General features: G+C 30.0%; 1 protein-coding gene and 1 long non-coding RNA gene across 6 annotated transcripts in view; one reads left to right on the top strand and one right to left on the bottom strand.

Annotated features, from left to right (window-relative positions):
* Positions 1-2,189: 2,189 nt before the first annotated feature.
* Positions 2,190-4,929, top strand: LOC123270853. Its single transcript, XR_006510711.1, has 2 exons — positions 2,190-2,342; positions 4,882-4,929. It is a non-coding gene; the product is annotated as an uncharacterized LOC123270853 (long non-coding RNA).
* Positions 4,930-7,212: 2,283 nt separating this feature from the next.
* The window catches only part of LOC123271088 (nuclear hormone receptor E75), a 178,000-nt gene continuing 168,112 nt past the window's right edge, over positions 7,213-17,100 (bottom strand). For 4 of the 5 annotated variants that reach the window (XM_044737327.1, XM_044737328.1, XM_044737329.1 and 1 more), the window contains exons 4-5: positions 11,900-12,141; positions 7,213-9,972 (exon numbers count right to left, since the gene is read on the bottom strand). In XM_044737327.1, the coding sequence (XP_044593262.1) occupies positions 8,011-9,972; positions 11,900-12,141 (2,204 nt within the window). In that variant the 3' untranslated portion in view covers positions 7,213-8,010. Of the gene's footprint in view, positions 9,973-11,899; positions 12,142-13,780; positions 14,217-17,100 lie in introns of those variants that run through there. The other variant, XM_044737330.1, reaches the window with a different exon arrangement.

The raw sequence follows: 17,100 nt of genomic DNA, 5'->3' as shown, positions 1-17,100 counted from the left end.
AAATAATATCTGACATATTTTTAGGGTTTGAAAGCAATGAGGATGAGTTTATTAATATAATTTATATTGGGGTATCTTCTAATAAACTAAAATTATTAGATCCGAGTTGGATTTTTATAGTTTTTTTTTCCATTATTAAATTCATCAAAAATTTATGTATATATAAAAAAAGTTTGGAAAATCCAAAAGTGCACGACTCATAATGCTCATTTAATTATGGAATATAAAAAAAAAAAAAAAAAAAAAAAACTTAAGTCGTTCAAAATTAATTGCCGAAAAAACAGCTGTAGTAGGAAGGTACTGCACAAGCGCCCCTGGTGGAATAAAATGTATACAATATCTATAGACATATCACCATCGATGTTAATTTTACATGGATATATATAGATATACAGTCTTGTAGTTATCGTTTTTTATTAATTGCAATTAAACGACACTGAATTAATTAATCATTCGCATTCAGTGACCTACAATCGTCGATTAGAATTAAAAAAAAAAAATTTAACTCAAATAATGGATTTTTTCACAAGTTACAGTGTTTTCGGGTTTCACACATGACGGACAGGAAAATTTTTTGACCTATTTTGTTGTTTTTTTCCAATTCAATTTCAGTAAATCAATTTTTAAAAAGTATGAAATTAATCTCCATTAAATTATCTCGACAATAGTATGCAAAATATCTTGATTCCGTGAACTAACAAGGCTATAATAATAAAAATAGCCGCCAAAATGAGGCGAAAAAAATTTTTTGATCGTAAAGCACTCTCTGATGCTTCGCATCATGAGTCGTGCAAATGACTCAATTATAACAGGCGACGATATACACGGAAAGAAAATTGAAGGAGTTTTTACTATTTTACTATTGTAATTTTTACTAAATAAAATAGTAACGGTGGACTATACTTCTCATTTAGTAATTTTTACGATCTACTATTGTAAATTTTATCCAACAAATAAGACTAGCAAGAGTCTTAAAAAGTCGGATACTATAGAGCAAATTATACAATATGTGTTAGTGAACTTTACAATTTAACTATTGTAAAAATTCACAGTTGGTTTTTTTAAAAGAAATAATAGGGAGGGAGAGAGATAGAAGGTTGGAATAATTGGTACCTGTACAGTAATCGAAAAAAGAAACCGACATTTTTGTGTTATCTGGGAATCGAACCCAGAACACTGTGGTGGCAGCCAGAGACTCTCCCTCTACGCTATCCAAGCTAAACTAAGACCCATACCATTTAACATTTACATAAACTCGGAGTCTAGCGCTGTCACGGCCATCACTCACACTAATTGAGAAACATTCCAATTCAACTATTGTAAAATTTGCTATAGTTCTATTGGAAAGATACAGAGGCAGCACTGGAAATTTTCATCTCTTACTTTTTACAATAGTAATATCGTAATTTTTCATGAATAAATAGTATTTTTTCTTCTAAAATATTTGACAATTAATAGTAATAAAAGTATAGTCCAGCTTTACAATAGTTGTATCGTAAATTTTCCCAGAAATTTTTTCCCGTGTAGATATTAAAATTACGATAACTTAAATAGCGACAATAACGACACAAACGTCTTATGATTTATTTAAAACGAGATTTGTCAATTATTAACAAAATTTGAAAGAAATAAATCGGCGAATTCAATCAAATAAACCAAAACAAAATAGTATTTAGTTTAAAGTAATCCAAATTTAAATCAAACAAATTTGTTCATATTAAATACGTATTTTTAAGTTATTTTAAATAAATCTACGAATTTAAATCAAACAAACTGTTTTCTCAGTGTAATTAAAGTGATTGTGAGTCTAGAAAAAAATTTTTATTATTAAGTGATTATCCATACTTACCGCTTAATGTCCACATCATTGGCCATTGTAATCCACCTGTCGATGCCCGTTGGGTGAAACAGCTGCGACTGAAGCGAGCGACACTTGACCTTCGATAAGAGCCTTAAGTATCAAGTAGTATCGAATTAAAGACGCTTGGAAAAAAATCAAAATCCTTTAAAGAATTATTTTTCGTCATTCTAATTCAACTTATTAATTAATTTCCGGAATCACATCAATTAACAAACTAATTCCACTTACGAGGTTTATTGTATGATGCAGAAACTTAATATCAAAGTTCACCATGAGATTATCTCTCTCTACTCAAAGCAGGTCGTCAAACGACGTACGTCCACAAGCTTTCAGCCGGCACGTGCTTTCTATAAAGGGGAAAGTATTAGCAACTGTGCGTAGGTTGATAAAGATGTCTATTAAGATGCAGCGTGCCTTCTTAAGTAGTTCCAATAAAATATAAGATAGTTTGTTGCACGCCTCATAGCGCGAAGCGCATGAGGTAGTGCTTTACTTCCGACTCGTTAAGGTCAAGCATTAATGATAATGAATAGGATGTACACAGAAAGAAAAATTTCTTGACTGGAAAACAAAATTCTTGACAAGAAAATTTTCGAGTGCCTGAAAGAAGACCGAAATTGTGTTGGCCGAAGTCAAAATTTTTCTTTAAATTCTATTCTTGGTGGAAGTCATTTTTTCTTAATTCAGATCATAAATACTTGATGCAATAAATTTTTATATTTGATCAAGATTTTTAGATACTTTAGGGAGCAGCGCCACCTACTTCAGCTGAGAAAAAATTTTCTCACCTTGAGAAAATTTTTCTCGAGAATATTTGATACCCATTTTATATTATTTTAGCGTGCAATTATACATATTGAATGAAAAAAAATGATGAAATATTATTTGATCTTCCCATTTGACATGTTAAACAATAAAATTATTAATGAAAATTTACTTCTATCTTTATATTTAATTTTTTGGAACAAGAGAAAAATTTTTTCAAGACAAAAAAATTAACTTCTATCAAGAACTAAATTTTTTGAAGCAAGAGGCTGAATTTTCTCAAAACAACAAGATTTTCTTGACAAATAAATTTTCTTGGATCAAGATATGTAATTCTTAAAGCAAGAGAATTAATTTTGTTGGAATAAGTGAAATTTCTTGGCAAAAAAAATTTTTTTTTTCGCTCAAGAAAGTAATTAGGAAGAAAAATATTTTCTTGAATTAATATAAGTGAACCTTTTTTTCTATGCACAAAAAGAAAAATTTCTTAATTGGAGAACAAAATTCTTAGCTCAAGAAAATTTTCGGGTGCCTGAAGGAAGAACGAAGTTGTGTTGGCCGAAGTCAAAATTTTTCATTAAATTCTATTCTTGGTGGAAGTCATTTTTTCTTAATTCAAATTATCATAAATACTTGATACAATAAATTTTTATATTTGATCAAGATTTTTAGATACTTTAGGGAGCAGCGCCACCTACTTCAGCTGAGAAAAAATTTTCTCACCTTGAGAAAATTTTTCTCGAGAATATTTGATACCCATTTTATATTATTTTAGCGTGCAATTATACATATTGAATGAAAAAAAATGATGAAATATTATTTGATCTTCCCATTTGACATGTTAAACAATAAAATTATTAATGAAAATTTACTTCTATCTTTATATTTAATTTTTTGGAACAAGAGAAAAATTTTTTCAAGACAAAAAAATTAACTTCTATCAAGAACTAAATTTTTTGAAGCAAGAGGCTGAATTTTCTCAAAACAACAAGATTTTCTTGACAAATAAATTTTCTTGGATCAAGATATGTAATTCTTAAAGCAAGAGAATTAATTTTGTTGGAATAAGTGAAATTTCTTGGCAAAAAAAATTTTTTTTTTCGCTCAAGAAAGTAATTAGGAAGAAAAATATTTTCTTGAATTAATATAAGTGAACCTTTTTTTCTATGCACAAAAAGAAAAATTTCTTAATTGGAGAACAAAATTCTTAGCTCAAGAAAATTTTCGGGTGCCTGAAGGAAGAACGAAGTTGTGTTGGCCGAAGTCAAAATTTTTCATTAAATTCTATTCTTGGTGGAAGTCATTTTTTCTTAATTCAAATTATCATAAATACTTGATACAATAAATTTTTATATTTGATCAAGATTTTTAGATACTTTAGGGAGCAGCGCCACCTACTTCAGCTGAGAAAAAATTTTCTCACCTTGAGAAAATTTTTCTCGAGAATATTTGATACCCATTTTATATTATTTTAGCGTGCAATTATACATATTGAATGAAAAAAAATGATGAAATATTATTTGATCTTCCCATTTGACATGTTAAACAATAAAATTATTAATGAAAATTTACTTCTATCTTTATATTTAATTTTTTGGAACAAGAGAAAAATTTTTTCAAGACAAAAAAATTAACTTCTATCAAGAACTAAATTTTTTGAAGCAAGAGGCTGAATTTTCTCAAAACAACAAGATTTTCTTGACAAATAAATTTTCTTGGATCAAAATATGTAACTCTTAAAGCAAGAGAATTAATTTTGTTGGAATAAGTGAAATTTCTTGGCAAAAAAAAATTTTTTTTTCGCTCAAGAAAATAATTAGGAAGAAAAATATTTTCTTGGCTCAAGTCAACCTTTTTTTCTGTGTAAGTAATATATCTGTTAAAGAAATTTAACCGTATTTAACAACTTGTTTGTACTAAAATTTTGTAGAATAAAGAGTATTACAGTTAACATGTGGTAAAAACGTTTTGTCAAAAATCAAAATTCAAACCAATAAATTTTCGAGTAATTCAAATTATGTATTTAGCATAAAGCTTTTATTTCGAGTTGTCAGTGAAAAAGCGATAAAAATTTTTATCCAATTGATGATGGAGTAAAAAAAACTAAGGAACATTTTTTTTTAAATAATAGATAGAAAATAAATAAACTTTTTTTTCATAATACGAAAAAAATTAATTTTATATGATTCAATAAAATTATGAATTTTTGTCGAGAAATAATTTTTTTGCACACCTCATAGCGCGAAGCGGTTGAGGTAGTGCTTTACTCCCGACTCGTCAAGGTCAAGCAATTTTGTGATCTTCAAATGCCTCTATCACAACCATATTGCACTTATACAATAATATGAGTAGACGTACATCGAGAAAACACTTTAATCAATCCATCTTATAGTTTATAAAAATAATTTTGTGTTGGTACTTTGAAAAAAAAACGTTTCGAAAAAAATTTTACGTGGACGTTCGGATGTCTGTGCGCTGACTTTGTATGTAAACACGATAACTCCCGAAAAAATTGATGTATCACGACCGGGCTTCTTTTATTAGTTCCATAATTCGTTTAACTGGTGCCGCATTTCATATCAGTAGCCTAGTTGAAGTAGTTTTTTTTTTAAATGAATTTTTATTAAAATTCACTATGAATCACACGTACAAAAACAAAATAACTTTTCTTATTTCTCTGACGTGAAAACTATGGCGCCACTTAATCAAGTTAAAATTAGATCAACCAATCATATTACTAAATTCTTTTAGACTGCGTGCGCATGACAAGAAAAATTGGCGCCAATAATTCAAAAAAAAAATATAAAATACTCCGTAAGAAATTACTTAATTATTTTTTTTTCTTTTAGAATCAATTATACAATTTATTTTATTATAATAATTTAGAAAAATAAAGTAAAATAGATTTTAAGTAACCTTGAACATCTAATGCGCATTAAATTTTATTTGAAAAGATAAACTACGAAAAAAAACCTAGTACTGGCAATTATATTATTAAGCTTGGTACATCAATTAAAAAAAGTAATATTTTTTAAAAATTCTTTAAATTAATCCGCAGATAAGCCTTATCAAGAATTACAACTGCGTCATTATTAACCTTTAAGCCATGAACGATTAGAAGGTTCAAGGTAATTCATAAAATAATAGTCATGCTTGCGCGTTTACAGTTAAACTTTGATAAAGTTTAACACTTAGCGATATCTAATAACTCATAACTAGTAATTAAATATAAAGTATTGTTACGTGGATAGATAATAAAAAATCACGGAATAAGGAAAAATAATTTTTAAGGAAGTAAGGAAGGTACTTATTGTAATAAATAAAAAATGACAGATTTATGTATAATTCACCAGACAATGTTTATTCAGACGACCTCACAACTCCCAAGCGTACAAAATTACGTGCTCACTGGGCAATATGCGGGGCTGCTTTGTATTCATGCGCATTTTGTTTTTTTCATCAAAAACAACTGATTTTACAGTTTTTCTTAATGGATAGAGAAATATATCATACTTTATGTATCGTTTATTATAATTATTATTTATGTGTAGTTTATGCATAACAGTATTACGAATATCAATGCTAGATTTTTTAATTATTTTTTTTTATCATTTTTATTTCCAATCCTGTTTTTTTAAATTAATTACCTTTATTGCAAATTTTATTGAGTTGAAAAATTATTTTTTTTTTCTTTTTAATTAAGGGATTAATTACTGGCTTGTGCTCAAGCATACATATTTATATATTTAAATAATTATTTTTATACAAGATATATGAGCACAGTAAAATTGAAAAAATAAAAAAATTTTTTTTTTAATGCAATATTTTGACAGGAAAATAAAATGAAATTTTTAAGCAAAAATTTTTTTTTCAAGACAAAAATTTTTGAAAAAAAATTTTTTTTCAAAAATGATTTTTTTTTTAAAAAAAATTATTTTCAAAAATAAAGTTTTTTTTTGAAAAAAAAATTTTTTACAAAAAAAAAATTTGTTCAAAAAAAATTTTTTTTTTAACATTAGTTTTTTTTTTGAAAAAAATTTTTTTTTAATATTGAAGTTTTTTTTTTTTTAAAAAAAAATTTTTTTCAAAAATGAAGTATTTTTTTTTGGAAAAAAATTTTTTTACAACAAAAAATTTGTTCAAAAAAAAATTTTTTTTCAAGAAAAAAACTTTTTGAAATTTTCAAAAAAAAAATGGAATTATTTTAGTTATAATTTAAATAAATTATTTTCCGTGTAAATATTTTTAATACTATGCAATTGTGAAATGCTAATAGGATACAAATGGCAGATTATTTGTGTGGGGGGATAAGGCGGGCGTCTCAACAACATGTCGGCGGCGGCCCGCCGCATATTTCGAAAAAATTAAATTTTTTTTTTCAAATCATCCACAATTTTGAATAAATTTTGACTTTTTTTTTTATAATTATAAATTATTATTATCATCACCATTAATAATAATATTATTACATTATTATCATTATAATTATCATAATTATTAAACCTAATTATAATTAATAATTAATATTATTTTAGGAAAAATTTATCGCCAAAACTGAATGAATGTTTTTTTTTTTTTTTTTTCTAAACTACATCTTACATTAAATATGTACATCAGAAATCACTCTAAAATATCTCACACATCCACAATAATATAATTCCTACAAACTAACACCCTAAATAACAGGACATTTCATTAAGATTAATAACTCCTGTATTATATTCAATAATTATTAATTAAATTTTCATTAAATCATTCATCTAATACGATGATACATGATATAAAGGTACAGTAATTGCAAACTGGAGGGCCAAAAAGCCAATCAGTCTCAAAAAAAAATGATATTTCTCTTTAGATAATTTGCCAATTCAAATAGCCCCGACTCGCACAATTACATTCATACTGTGTCTAATTATTACAGACACAAATTTTAAATGTACGGATATAATTATTCTTAAAATAACAATAATTATCTTAAATAATAGAAATTAAAATTACATTATTATAGAGTAATGATTTATGAATGAGATGGATACTATACAAGATGCGCGATATTCATGATTATCACATAGAATATTTTATTTTAAATTCATTTCAACATTATCAATCAATTAATATCTAGACTGATTTCTAAGACATAATTATCGATGCCACTTTAAGTGTCCATCTTCCTTTTAGCACTATAAAATAGGTGGGGGGGCACACACGGATTAGATATTACCTCCGTATTAATTATCTTATAATTATTATCAGTTAATTTTTAAATAATAAATTATTTGGTTTGTCACGCGCAATTAGAGCGTCCTGGCACTGATACAATTTTAATTTTTCCACAACAAAAACACTAAATTTTTCACAGGTAGGATCAAAAAAAATTAACAGGACTACGCTTCAAGAGAAAGAACCTTGCATTGTCCAACAATAGGTCTGGGCGATGGGGACGGCGATTTTTTGGACAAATTTAAGGGTTGTTGACTGTCAGCAATGTCTACTTGCAGCTCCATCATATTATTAGGACACCCTGATAGTACTAAAGTAGTAGAATTGCTAGAATTCAGCCTGGGACTCGTGCTAGTACTCGTTGCTGCAGCGGAAAGATATCTAGGTGACCCGGGTGTTCCAATAACGAGGTAGTTAGAATTTTGCTGCTGTTGTTGTTGTTGTTGATGTTGTTGTTGTTGCTGCTGCTGCTGCTGCTGCTGCCTACCGGTAGTAGTGGTAATAACCGAAGTAGCAGGCCACCTAGAGTACCCAGTAGCGCACTGAAGCAGCCCCTGATTCTGCGAAGGCGACCTTGCAAGGGTAGTAGTAGAAGCGCACTGTTCCGCAGGTGAGGGACTTGAATTTGGCGACCTGGGACTTGCTTCACCGCGCATAATATAGTTATGAATAATATCAGTCCGTTTAAGCTGCTCAGCAGTCATTCTTGGCCCCTCCATCAAGCTTTTAGCCAAAGTCGAGTGCGTGCTGCTGAGCAAGCTTGCAGTTTGGGGACATTGACTCGCGGAAGGGCTCCTTGCGGGGGAGGTAAGGTGTAAATGCAATTGAGATTGGGTGTGTTGAACAACAACAGGTTCTGCTTCAGCGCTGTCCTTTTGCCTGAGCGCCCTGAATTTTTTGTGAGGTTTATAGGCTTCGTCCATCAGCGAATTAGTATCGTAAAGCGGAGGCGCCTGAAGGACTCTTTTTAACACTGGCATGTCTTCGACCTCTTTGTCTTCTGACCTGGGACTCGAACAAACAGAAGTGGGCGCGCTGCTAGCGCTGCTGCTTGCTGGCTTATCAGTTTTTTCAGTGCCAGATTCTATTCCGCTGTCGCTAGGCGAATCCAGTTTGCGAAATCGCGGACATTGCGGCGGTTGGGGAGTTTTGGACATTGCAGTGCGGTGTAATTCGTCGTCACCTGAACTGGTGCTTCCGGAATTAGCGCGGCGCCGGTGAGGACACAGTCCACCGGCTAAAGTTGCTGCTAAAAGGGGCGCACTTGATGCGTGATGCCCCGGGGTTGAATGGTACTCGGTTAGGGAAGCTACTTCGCCGCTGCAAGTGCTTTCGGTGCTTGAGACACTTCCTAAAGGGCTTTTTACCGCTTCGTCTAGGGTCACGTCCGATGCAGATCCCCAGGAAACTGTTGGTTCTTCTTCCATTGGCCATTGCTGCTGCTGCTGCTGCTGTTGTTGTTGCTGCTGTTGTTGATGATGTTGCTGCTGTTGTTGTTGTTGTTGCTGTTGCTGCTGCTGAGCTTGCAATTGTTGCTGCTGTTCAGTCATTTTAAACGCAAGGAGTTTTTCTGAGTGTAAAGTATTAAGAGTTCTGAGATCGGGAATTTTTTTGAGCAATTCGCGAAGAATATCCGGATGCTGAGGGTGATTTTGCGCTAAAACAGTCTGGAGGGCATTACGGAGTTTGTTATGCATACGCTCGACAAGATCAGTATTACGCAAACCCGGCCTATCAGCCGCAATCACTACCACTGAACAGAAAAGTCCTAATTCGGCATCGGAAAGCCGTAATGAGTTTACGCGCTCGGCAAAATCAAACATTGAGTCCATTAAGAATCGCGCGTTACTGTTGTGGATGGAATCTCTTTTGAGCACTTGCCCGTTTAGACAGATCATACTATTTGTTTGGGCGTCGAACATACACGCGAGTCTTACTAGAAGGACTTCAAACACTCCGGCTTTTAACAGGGTCACTTGGTCGTCCTGGGCCAGCAGGTTGAAACCAGGAATGCGTTTTGCGAACTCCACTACTCCACGTATCGCAGGGGAAAACCTCTTTGAGAAGTCCTGAAGGAGCTCTTGCTGACCGGTTAGTGGCTGGGGGTTTGGGTTCAGCGGACATGCCTGCAATCAGAAAGATTTTGGGATTGTTAATTATTTGTACTTAGGAACAAAGGCTTGTTGAAAGAATTGTTGGTGACCTCCGAGAGTGACTTTTAACTAGATGTTTACTTCCGTCTTTTAGTCTCGAGGACGCCTTCATATAACTATTTCCGCGTTACGAGGTAATCTTTCAAGGTTCGGGTGATGCCACGAAAGTTTTTTCAGTCGAGGTCAATGTTTTGTTATTGCGTAATAATTAAATAGTCAATTTAAAGAATTAGGAAAATTTATTTTGGGTGAATTATATGATAAAATGAATTTTTGAAATTAAATTTAGTTCACGGAAAAAAGAAAAATTACATTATACAATGTAACGTGGCGCTCCTTGATGAAAACTGGAAAAATTACAGTTTCAAATTGTAATTATTACAGATTTTGTAAAAATTACATTGTAAAATGTAAATATAACATCGAAAGCTCTAAAAATTAACATTCAAAGTTTGAATTTAGAAAAATGCTATTTCGATCTGTAATTTTTCTAGTTTTTAATTAAATACGACGGGACACATTACTATTTGTACTGTAATTTTTCAAGTTTTATTTTTTCCGTGTATTTTTGGAAAGGGAGAGACTTAAATTTGTGCCTTTTTAATGTTTTATATGCTTTTTTTAAACTAGTTAGTTTATAATGATAAATTTTTGAATAAATAGATTAGAATTTCGCGAATAAAGAAAATTTGGTTCATTTATATTGTTTTGTACATGTTAATGTGGTTATATGTCAAAAATTTATGTAATTAAGAGACTAAGAAAAATTTTTTAACGGGTATATCTTTATCGTAAATTGGGTTTGATATTTTTTCAGCGATGTTTATGATTTAAATAATTGAGAGAATAAGGAAAATTTTGTGACGAGCTTATTGTTTTTTTTTAAAGGAATTATTATAGATTAATTTTGTATCATCAGAAAGGTCTTGATAAGAATTAGTGTCGGTGGTTTTATGTATTTTTTAGTAGTCAATTTTTTATATCAAGTTTTTGGAGAAGTTTTTATTAGTTTGTTGGTTCTATAAATTTGTTCGGTCACATTTGTCCATTAAATTATTTGTAAATGATCTCATAGCATTATTCAATTTTAAATTTATTTAAAAAGTATCCAAACTACTACACAGAAAGAAAAATTTCTTGAGAGAACAAAATTCTTGGCTTAAGAAAATTTTCGGGTGCCTAAAGGAAGACCAAAGTTGTGTTGGCCGAAGTAAAAATTTTTCTTTAAATTCTATTCTTGGTAGAAGTAATTTTTGCTTAATTCAAATTGTCATAAATACTTGATACAATAAATTTTTATATTTGATCAAGATTTTTAGATACTTTAGGGAAGCAGCGCCACCTACTTCAGCTGAGAAAAAAATTTTCTCACCTTGAGAAAATTTTTCTCGAGAATATTTGATACCCATTTTATATTATTTTAGCGTGCAATTATACATATTGAATGAAAAAAAATGATGAAATATTATTTGATCTTCCCAATTGACATGTTAATCAATAAAAATATTAATGAAAATTTACTTCTATCTTTATATTTAATTTTTTGGAGCAAGAGAGAAATTTTCTCAAGACAAGAAAATTAACTTCTATCAAGAACTTAATTTTTTGGAGCTCGAGGCTGAATTTTCTCCAAACAACAAGATTTTCTTGACTTAAATAAATTTTCTTGGATCAAGATACGTATTTCTTAAAGCAAGAGAATTAATTTTGTTGGAATAAGTGAAATTTTTTGTCAAAAAAAAATTTTTTTTCCCTCAAGAAACTAATTAGGAAAAATATTTTCTTGGCTCAAGAAAACCTTTTTTTCTGTGCAGTGCCAAAATTTTCTTATTCATAAAATCTCGGAAGTCTAGATTTCTAGTAAAAAATTATTAAAATTTATGAATGACAGAGTACTTACCAAGGTTGGTGGGCAGGCTGTATAATTGGGTGTTTCTCGTGCCCTTGTGAGTACCGGAGCGACCTTATCGCGGGTAAAATCACATGTGTCAAGGTGAGCACGCACTACTGTCGCTAGAAGACGCTGTTCATCCTCCAGTTCGGCAGCAACTGCTTTCTCTTGAGAACGACTATGGGAACTCTGCTGCATCGCTGCCAGAATTCGGGCTTTTTCACGTTTTGGCACACGGCCGAATCGAACCGCTGAAACAATAAAAAAAAAACATTTTTTTTTATTAATAATTGTCATTGATTTTAAAGGAAAATACAGTTGCATGATAAATTGTTAATGGTATATAATCAATGGATGAATCATCAGCGCAGGGTCGAGACCAGGGAAGTTAAATAACCTTCAGAGACAACCATGGTTTGTCGTATCGCGTGACAAGTTAAAACTGTAAGAGTCTAACTATTTTCACAATGCAAGGTCAATACAATACAATTCAATGTGTTACAATTTAATTATATTTTTATTGTTGATATTTTGTTGTATAAACTACGTTTCATTATCATCATGTACAGAGTCATTCGATCAGGAATTGAAAAGAGGGAAAGCGAGAGCGAAACTTTCTCAACAGATGAAAGTATTCCCGGTTATATTATGGAAAGTTCCCGATTCTTAATTGAAAGTCAACAATATTGTTTATTTATTTATTTATTATAATTAATTAAATATTGACAATTTTTTTTTATTTTTATGACAAAATTCTTTAAAAAATTTTCATTAATAATTTTTTTTAACTTTCACTTGTAAATTATTTTATTATAATAATTGAATTGATTAAAAATTTTCTGTCATAATATAATGAGAATAAAATTAGCTGACAAATATCAATTTTTTTAATAAATTAATTTCACTAAAAAAAATATTAAAAAAAATTTTTTTCATAATCTATATTAGTAAGAGAATAATTAAGAATTGACCTTTTATCTCGTGAACTATTGACATTTTTAAAGATATAAGCTCATCCCGATGTTACATTCATCAAGACCTTTCATTTGAGTACCCACATCAATTTTTCATATATTTTATATATTTATATATTTTACAAATACTATATATATAAAATATATGAAAAATGTCATGTGGGTACTCAAATGAAAGGTCTCAATGAGTGTAACATCAAAATATGTTTATATCTTAAAAAATGTCAATAATTAAGAAATGACCTTGTATCTTGTCAAGTATTGACATTTTTAAAGATATAAACTCATCCCAATGCTACACTCATCAAGACCTTTTATTTGAATACCCACATCAATTTTTCATATATTTTACATATTTATATATATCATATATATGTATTTATCAAAAATATATCAAAAATGCATGTGGGTACTCAAATGAAAGCACTTGATAAGTATAACATGAAAATGAGCTTATATCTTAAAAAATATCAATAATTAAGAAATGACGTTATATCTTGTCAACTATTGACATTTTTAAGGATATAAGCTCATTCTAACATTACACTCATCGAGACCTTTCATTTGAGTACCGACATCAATTTTTCATATATTTTATATATTTATATATATCATATATATGTATATATCAAAAATATATCAAAAATGCATGTGGGTACTCAAATGAAAGCTCTTGACGAGTGTAACATCAAGATGAGCTTATATCTTTAAAAATGTCAATATTTAAAAAAATACACTGCAATTACTAAATTATTAAAAAAAGCTTTCACGTTTATAAATTAAAAGTGAAAATCAAAAAAAAGAATTAGATGTCAACTGATTAAATTTTTTTTATAAAAATTTCGTCTTTTTTTTTTCAAATAAATTTAATTTAAAAACTTTCACTGTCAACCTTATCAATAAAAAAGACACCTACGTGCATTATGATAGTTGACAACACCATTAAGGATCCCCTTGAGGATAGGTAACTCGTCTCCCATGATTTTGGGCATGAGTATAATTTTCATAAACAATTTATGTATTTAAAAATTTATAAACAATTATTAAAGCTTGTTATTATCCACGCGAGCACTGTCCCGCGCAAAAAACAAACACTTCACATTGATAGTTTAAATCCACTCCATAAATATATATATATAAATATAATTAATCACAATAACAAAAACAATAACCACAAAAAATATTGTACCGGCTGACTTTAATTAATCAAGTCACTCCGAGCGTAAAAATGGCACGTACTATTTACCGCATGTAAACTCAAGCGCACATTTGCGTTAATAAAAGACGGGAGGAGACAGCGCGTGGTTACGCGAGACAGCATCACCGCCAACTAAATGACGTCCCGCGTCCGCGAGTTGCGTTCAACAATCCCCCTCCCCCATACGATCCCGCCCCCACTTATTCACCTATCACCGCGCTCCCCCTCCCTCCCTCCCACTGCGCCGCGAGCTGATTGTGGCCTTTACCGAGCCTTTGGCCTTGAACTTGGTTTCAGTGGTAGCCGCGTGAGGCGTACCACCGACCTATATATATACTTGTGTGTACATCTCTATAAAAATAATAATCATAATAATAATAAATTAAGCCCAACAAGCAACCAGCTGCTTTATATTATTACAAATAGAACGTTCAACAAGCCGACGATTCTCTCTATCTGTCCTTTTTATTTAATTCACCCGTATTCTAGGACTTCTTTTTACTTTTTAGGGTAGCTCACCCCTATGGGTGACCTTCGACGCCCTCCGAGGTGTTTTAATACTTCCTTGAACCTATTTGTGCTCATTTTCATCACTTTCATGTGTTTGTTTTTATTATTGTTAGTAATTATTCTTTGTGGTGATTAATTGTTAAAAAGATAAATTTATTTATTTATTTAAAGCAAAATTAGAAATTTTTAATTATTTTATTTACTTACTAAAGAAATTTACTTACTGTAATTTTTTTGGTTAATTTACAAGTTTAAATTTTGTTTTTCTTTTCTATTTTATGACACTGAAGTTAGCAGACGTCTAAAAATTTTTGATTTTTTTTATTCATTAAATTACAACTAAAAAAATTTTTATAAAAAATTGCACTTGTAGTTTTTTAAGTTTTTTACATGTAAAATTTTTTTTTTTATTTTTTAAGTGTAATTTTTTTAAAAAATTTCTAAAAATTTTGAAATGGCTAACTCTTTTATTAAGGAAATTTATAAATTTGTACACTGAAAAAAAAATTAATTTGATTCGAGAGAAATTTTTGAACCAAGAAAATAATTTTGAAAAGGATTATTGTCTTGAAATCAAGTAAAATTTAATTTAATCAAGAAAATTATAAATTTGATTTAAGAATATTATTTTTTCTGGGTATAAAATTGTGAAATTATGCAAATAAAACTCTATAGTGAATAAAATAATTATTAGGGAAATTATTGTGAGATAAATTTTTATTTCAATAAATAAATAAATAAATTTCTTTTAATTAAGACTTGAAATCGTTTGAAATTTTAAACAAATTTATTTATTTTGTCAAAATTGATCAATTTTAAAAAAAAAAAAAATTTTTTTTTCAGTAAAAATATATTTGTAAGAATTTTTGAGATTTATTTTTGTAAATTAGAAAATGTGAAGCTTAAAAAAAATATAAAATGCTTTAAAAAATTTTTAAAAATTTTATAGTAAAAAATAAAAATTAATTTTTAGAAAAATATTTAAATTCTTACCAATTTATTTAGATACTGAGAAAAAAAAATTTTTCTGAATTGAAAAAAAAAAATTATTTTGGATGAAAATTTACAAATTGTATATTAAAAATTGTTTTTTCGACGAAAAAAAATTTTTTTTTCATTTAAAAATTAAAACTTTTAACAAATTAACTTTTTTATCTTAAAAAAAATTCAATTTTTTCTTATAAATTTTTTAAACAAAAAACCGCAAAATAATCTATAAAAATTCCCAATTTTTCATAAATTTTCTTAAAAGAATTTTTCTAAACAAAAAACTGCAAAACAATTTATCCAAAAAAATTTATAAAAATTTCCAATTTTTCATAAATTTTTAAAAGAATTTTTCTAAACAAAAAACCGCAAAACAATTTATCCAAAAAAATATATAAAAATTTCAACTAAAAAAAAATTTCCAATCACAAAATTGCTAATTATTTCAAACAAAATAACATAACTCATTATCAATAAAGAGCGAGGGTATTTATTACGGCGTATGCCCGCTGTCACGTAGATGAACCCTAGTGGTTAACTCGAGCATGCGTCGTCGGATTTGATCAGTGAGCCGCTTATAGAAAAGGGGTCGTCGGGGAAGGCAAGTAATCCTTAGGTGGGGGAAAGTATATCGATAAGACTCCATAGTGGGGAGCAGCAATAGAGTGAGTACAGCAATAGAAATTGAGACTAAAAGTTCGCGAGGTCTCCGTTCTCGTGGTAGCGCCACGTGTCGGCGTACGCTCGGGTTTAGAGTGGGAGGTGGGAGGTGGGAGGTGGGAGCAGTGCACAGACCGAACAACGAACATCGAACCGACATACGTATGGAACAGAAGATTCGAGCAGCTACCAAATAACCTCCGTGGGAGATTCGTGGGAGTGGGAGGAATGGGTGGGGGCGGGGTGGGAGTGGGAGGTGGGGGGTGGTAGTGATACTGCACGAGTTGAGGCTGATAAGGACAGAAAACTCGGCGTCGGCGTAGCGGTACTCTTTCTACTGACGCCAAGCCGTCAGTACTTATCCAGGCTACGCCGTCTATTGACCCCTCGAGCTTTTACGTGTCTTTTAGCTGATTAGTGATCACTGATTAGTGATTAAGATTTGTTGTTTGCCAATATAATGACTTTTTTTTTATAATAGTGACTAATTGATGACTGATTTTAATTATTAATTATCCAACTTGATAAAATTCAATATTTTGAGATTATTTTAGAATTTAAATTTAAATTCATTAATAATTTATCAACTGACATACTTTGATAAGATTTTAAATGATTACCAATTAATTGAATCAATAAAAAAATGGGGGAGGTCATTGAACCAACTGTTTGCTTTTTGTCAGGTCATTCGCGGGTCGCGGCTCATTTTTCGCAATTTTTTTTTATAGTTTTATGTAACAATTAATGATAATTTTTATTTATTATTTATCGTATGTTTTTTTTAGTTTACATCGCCTGTTACATTGCATTACAGTAGATACTTTCTCGTACAGACACTTTCGCCAGTTGCGACAGCCCGTGTCGCTCAGAATATTGCGTAA

This window comes from Cotesia glomerata, linkage group LG8 (assembly GCF_020080835.1).
Source record: "Cotesia glomerata isolate CgM1 linkage group LG8, MPM_Cglom_v2.3, whole genome shotgun sequence".
Classification (NCBI taxonomy): domain Eukaryota; kingdom Metazoa; phylum Arthropoda; class Insecta; order Hymenoptera; family Braconidae; genus Cotesia; species Cotesia glomerata.
Note: the sequence above shows the minus strand (reverse complement) of the source record. Positions and strands in the feature narration are given on the sequence as shown.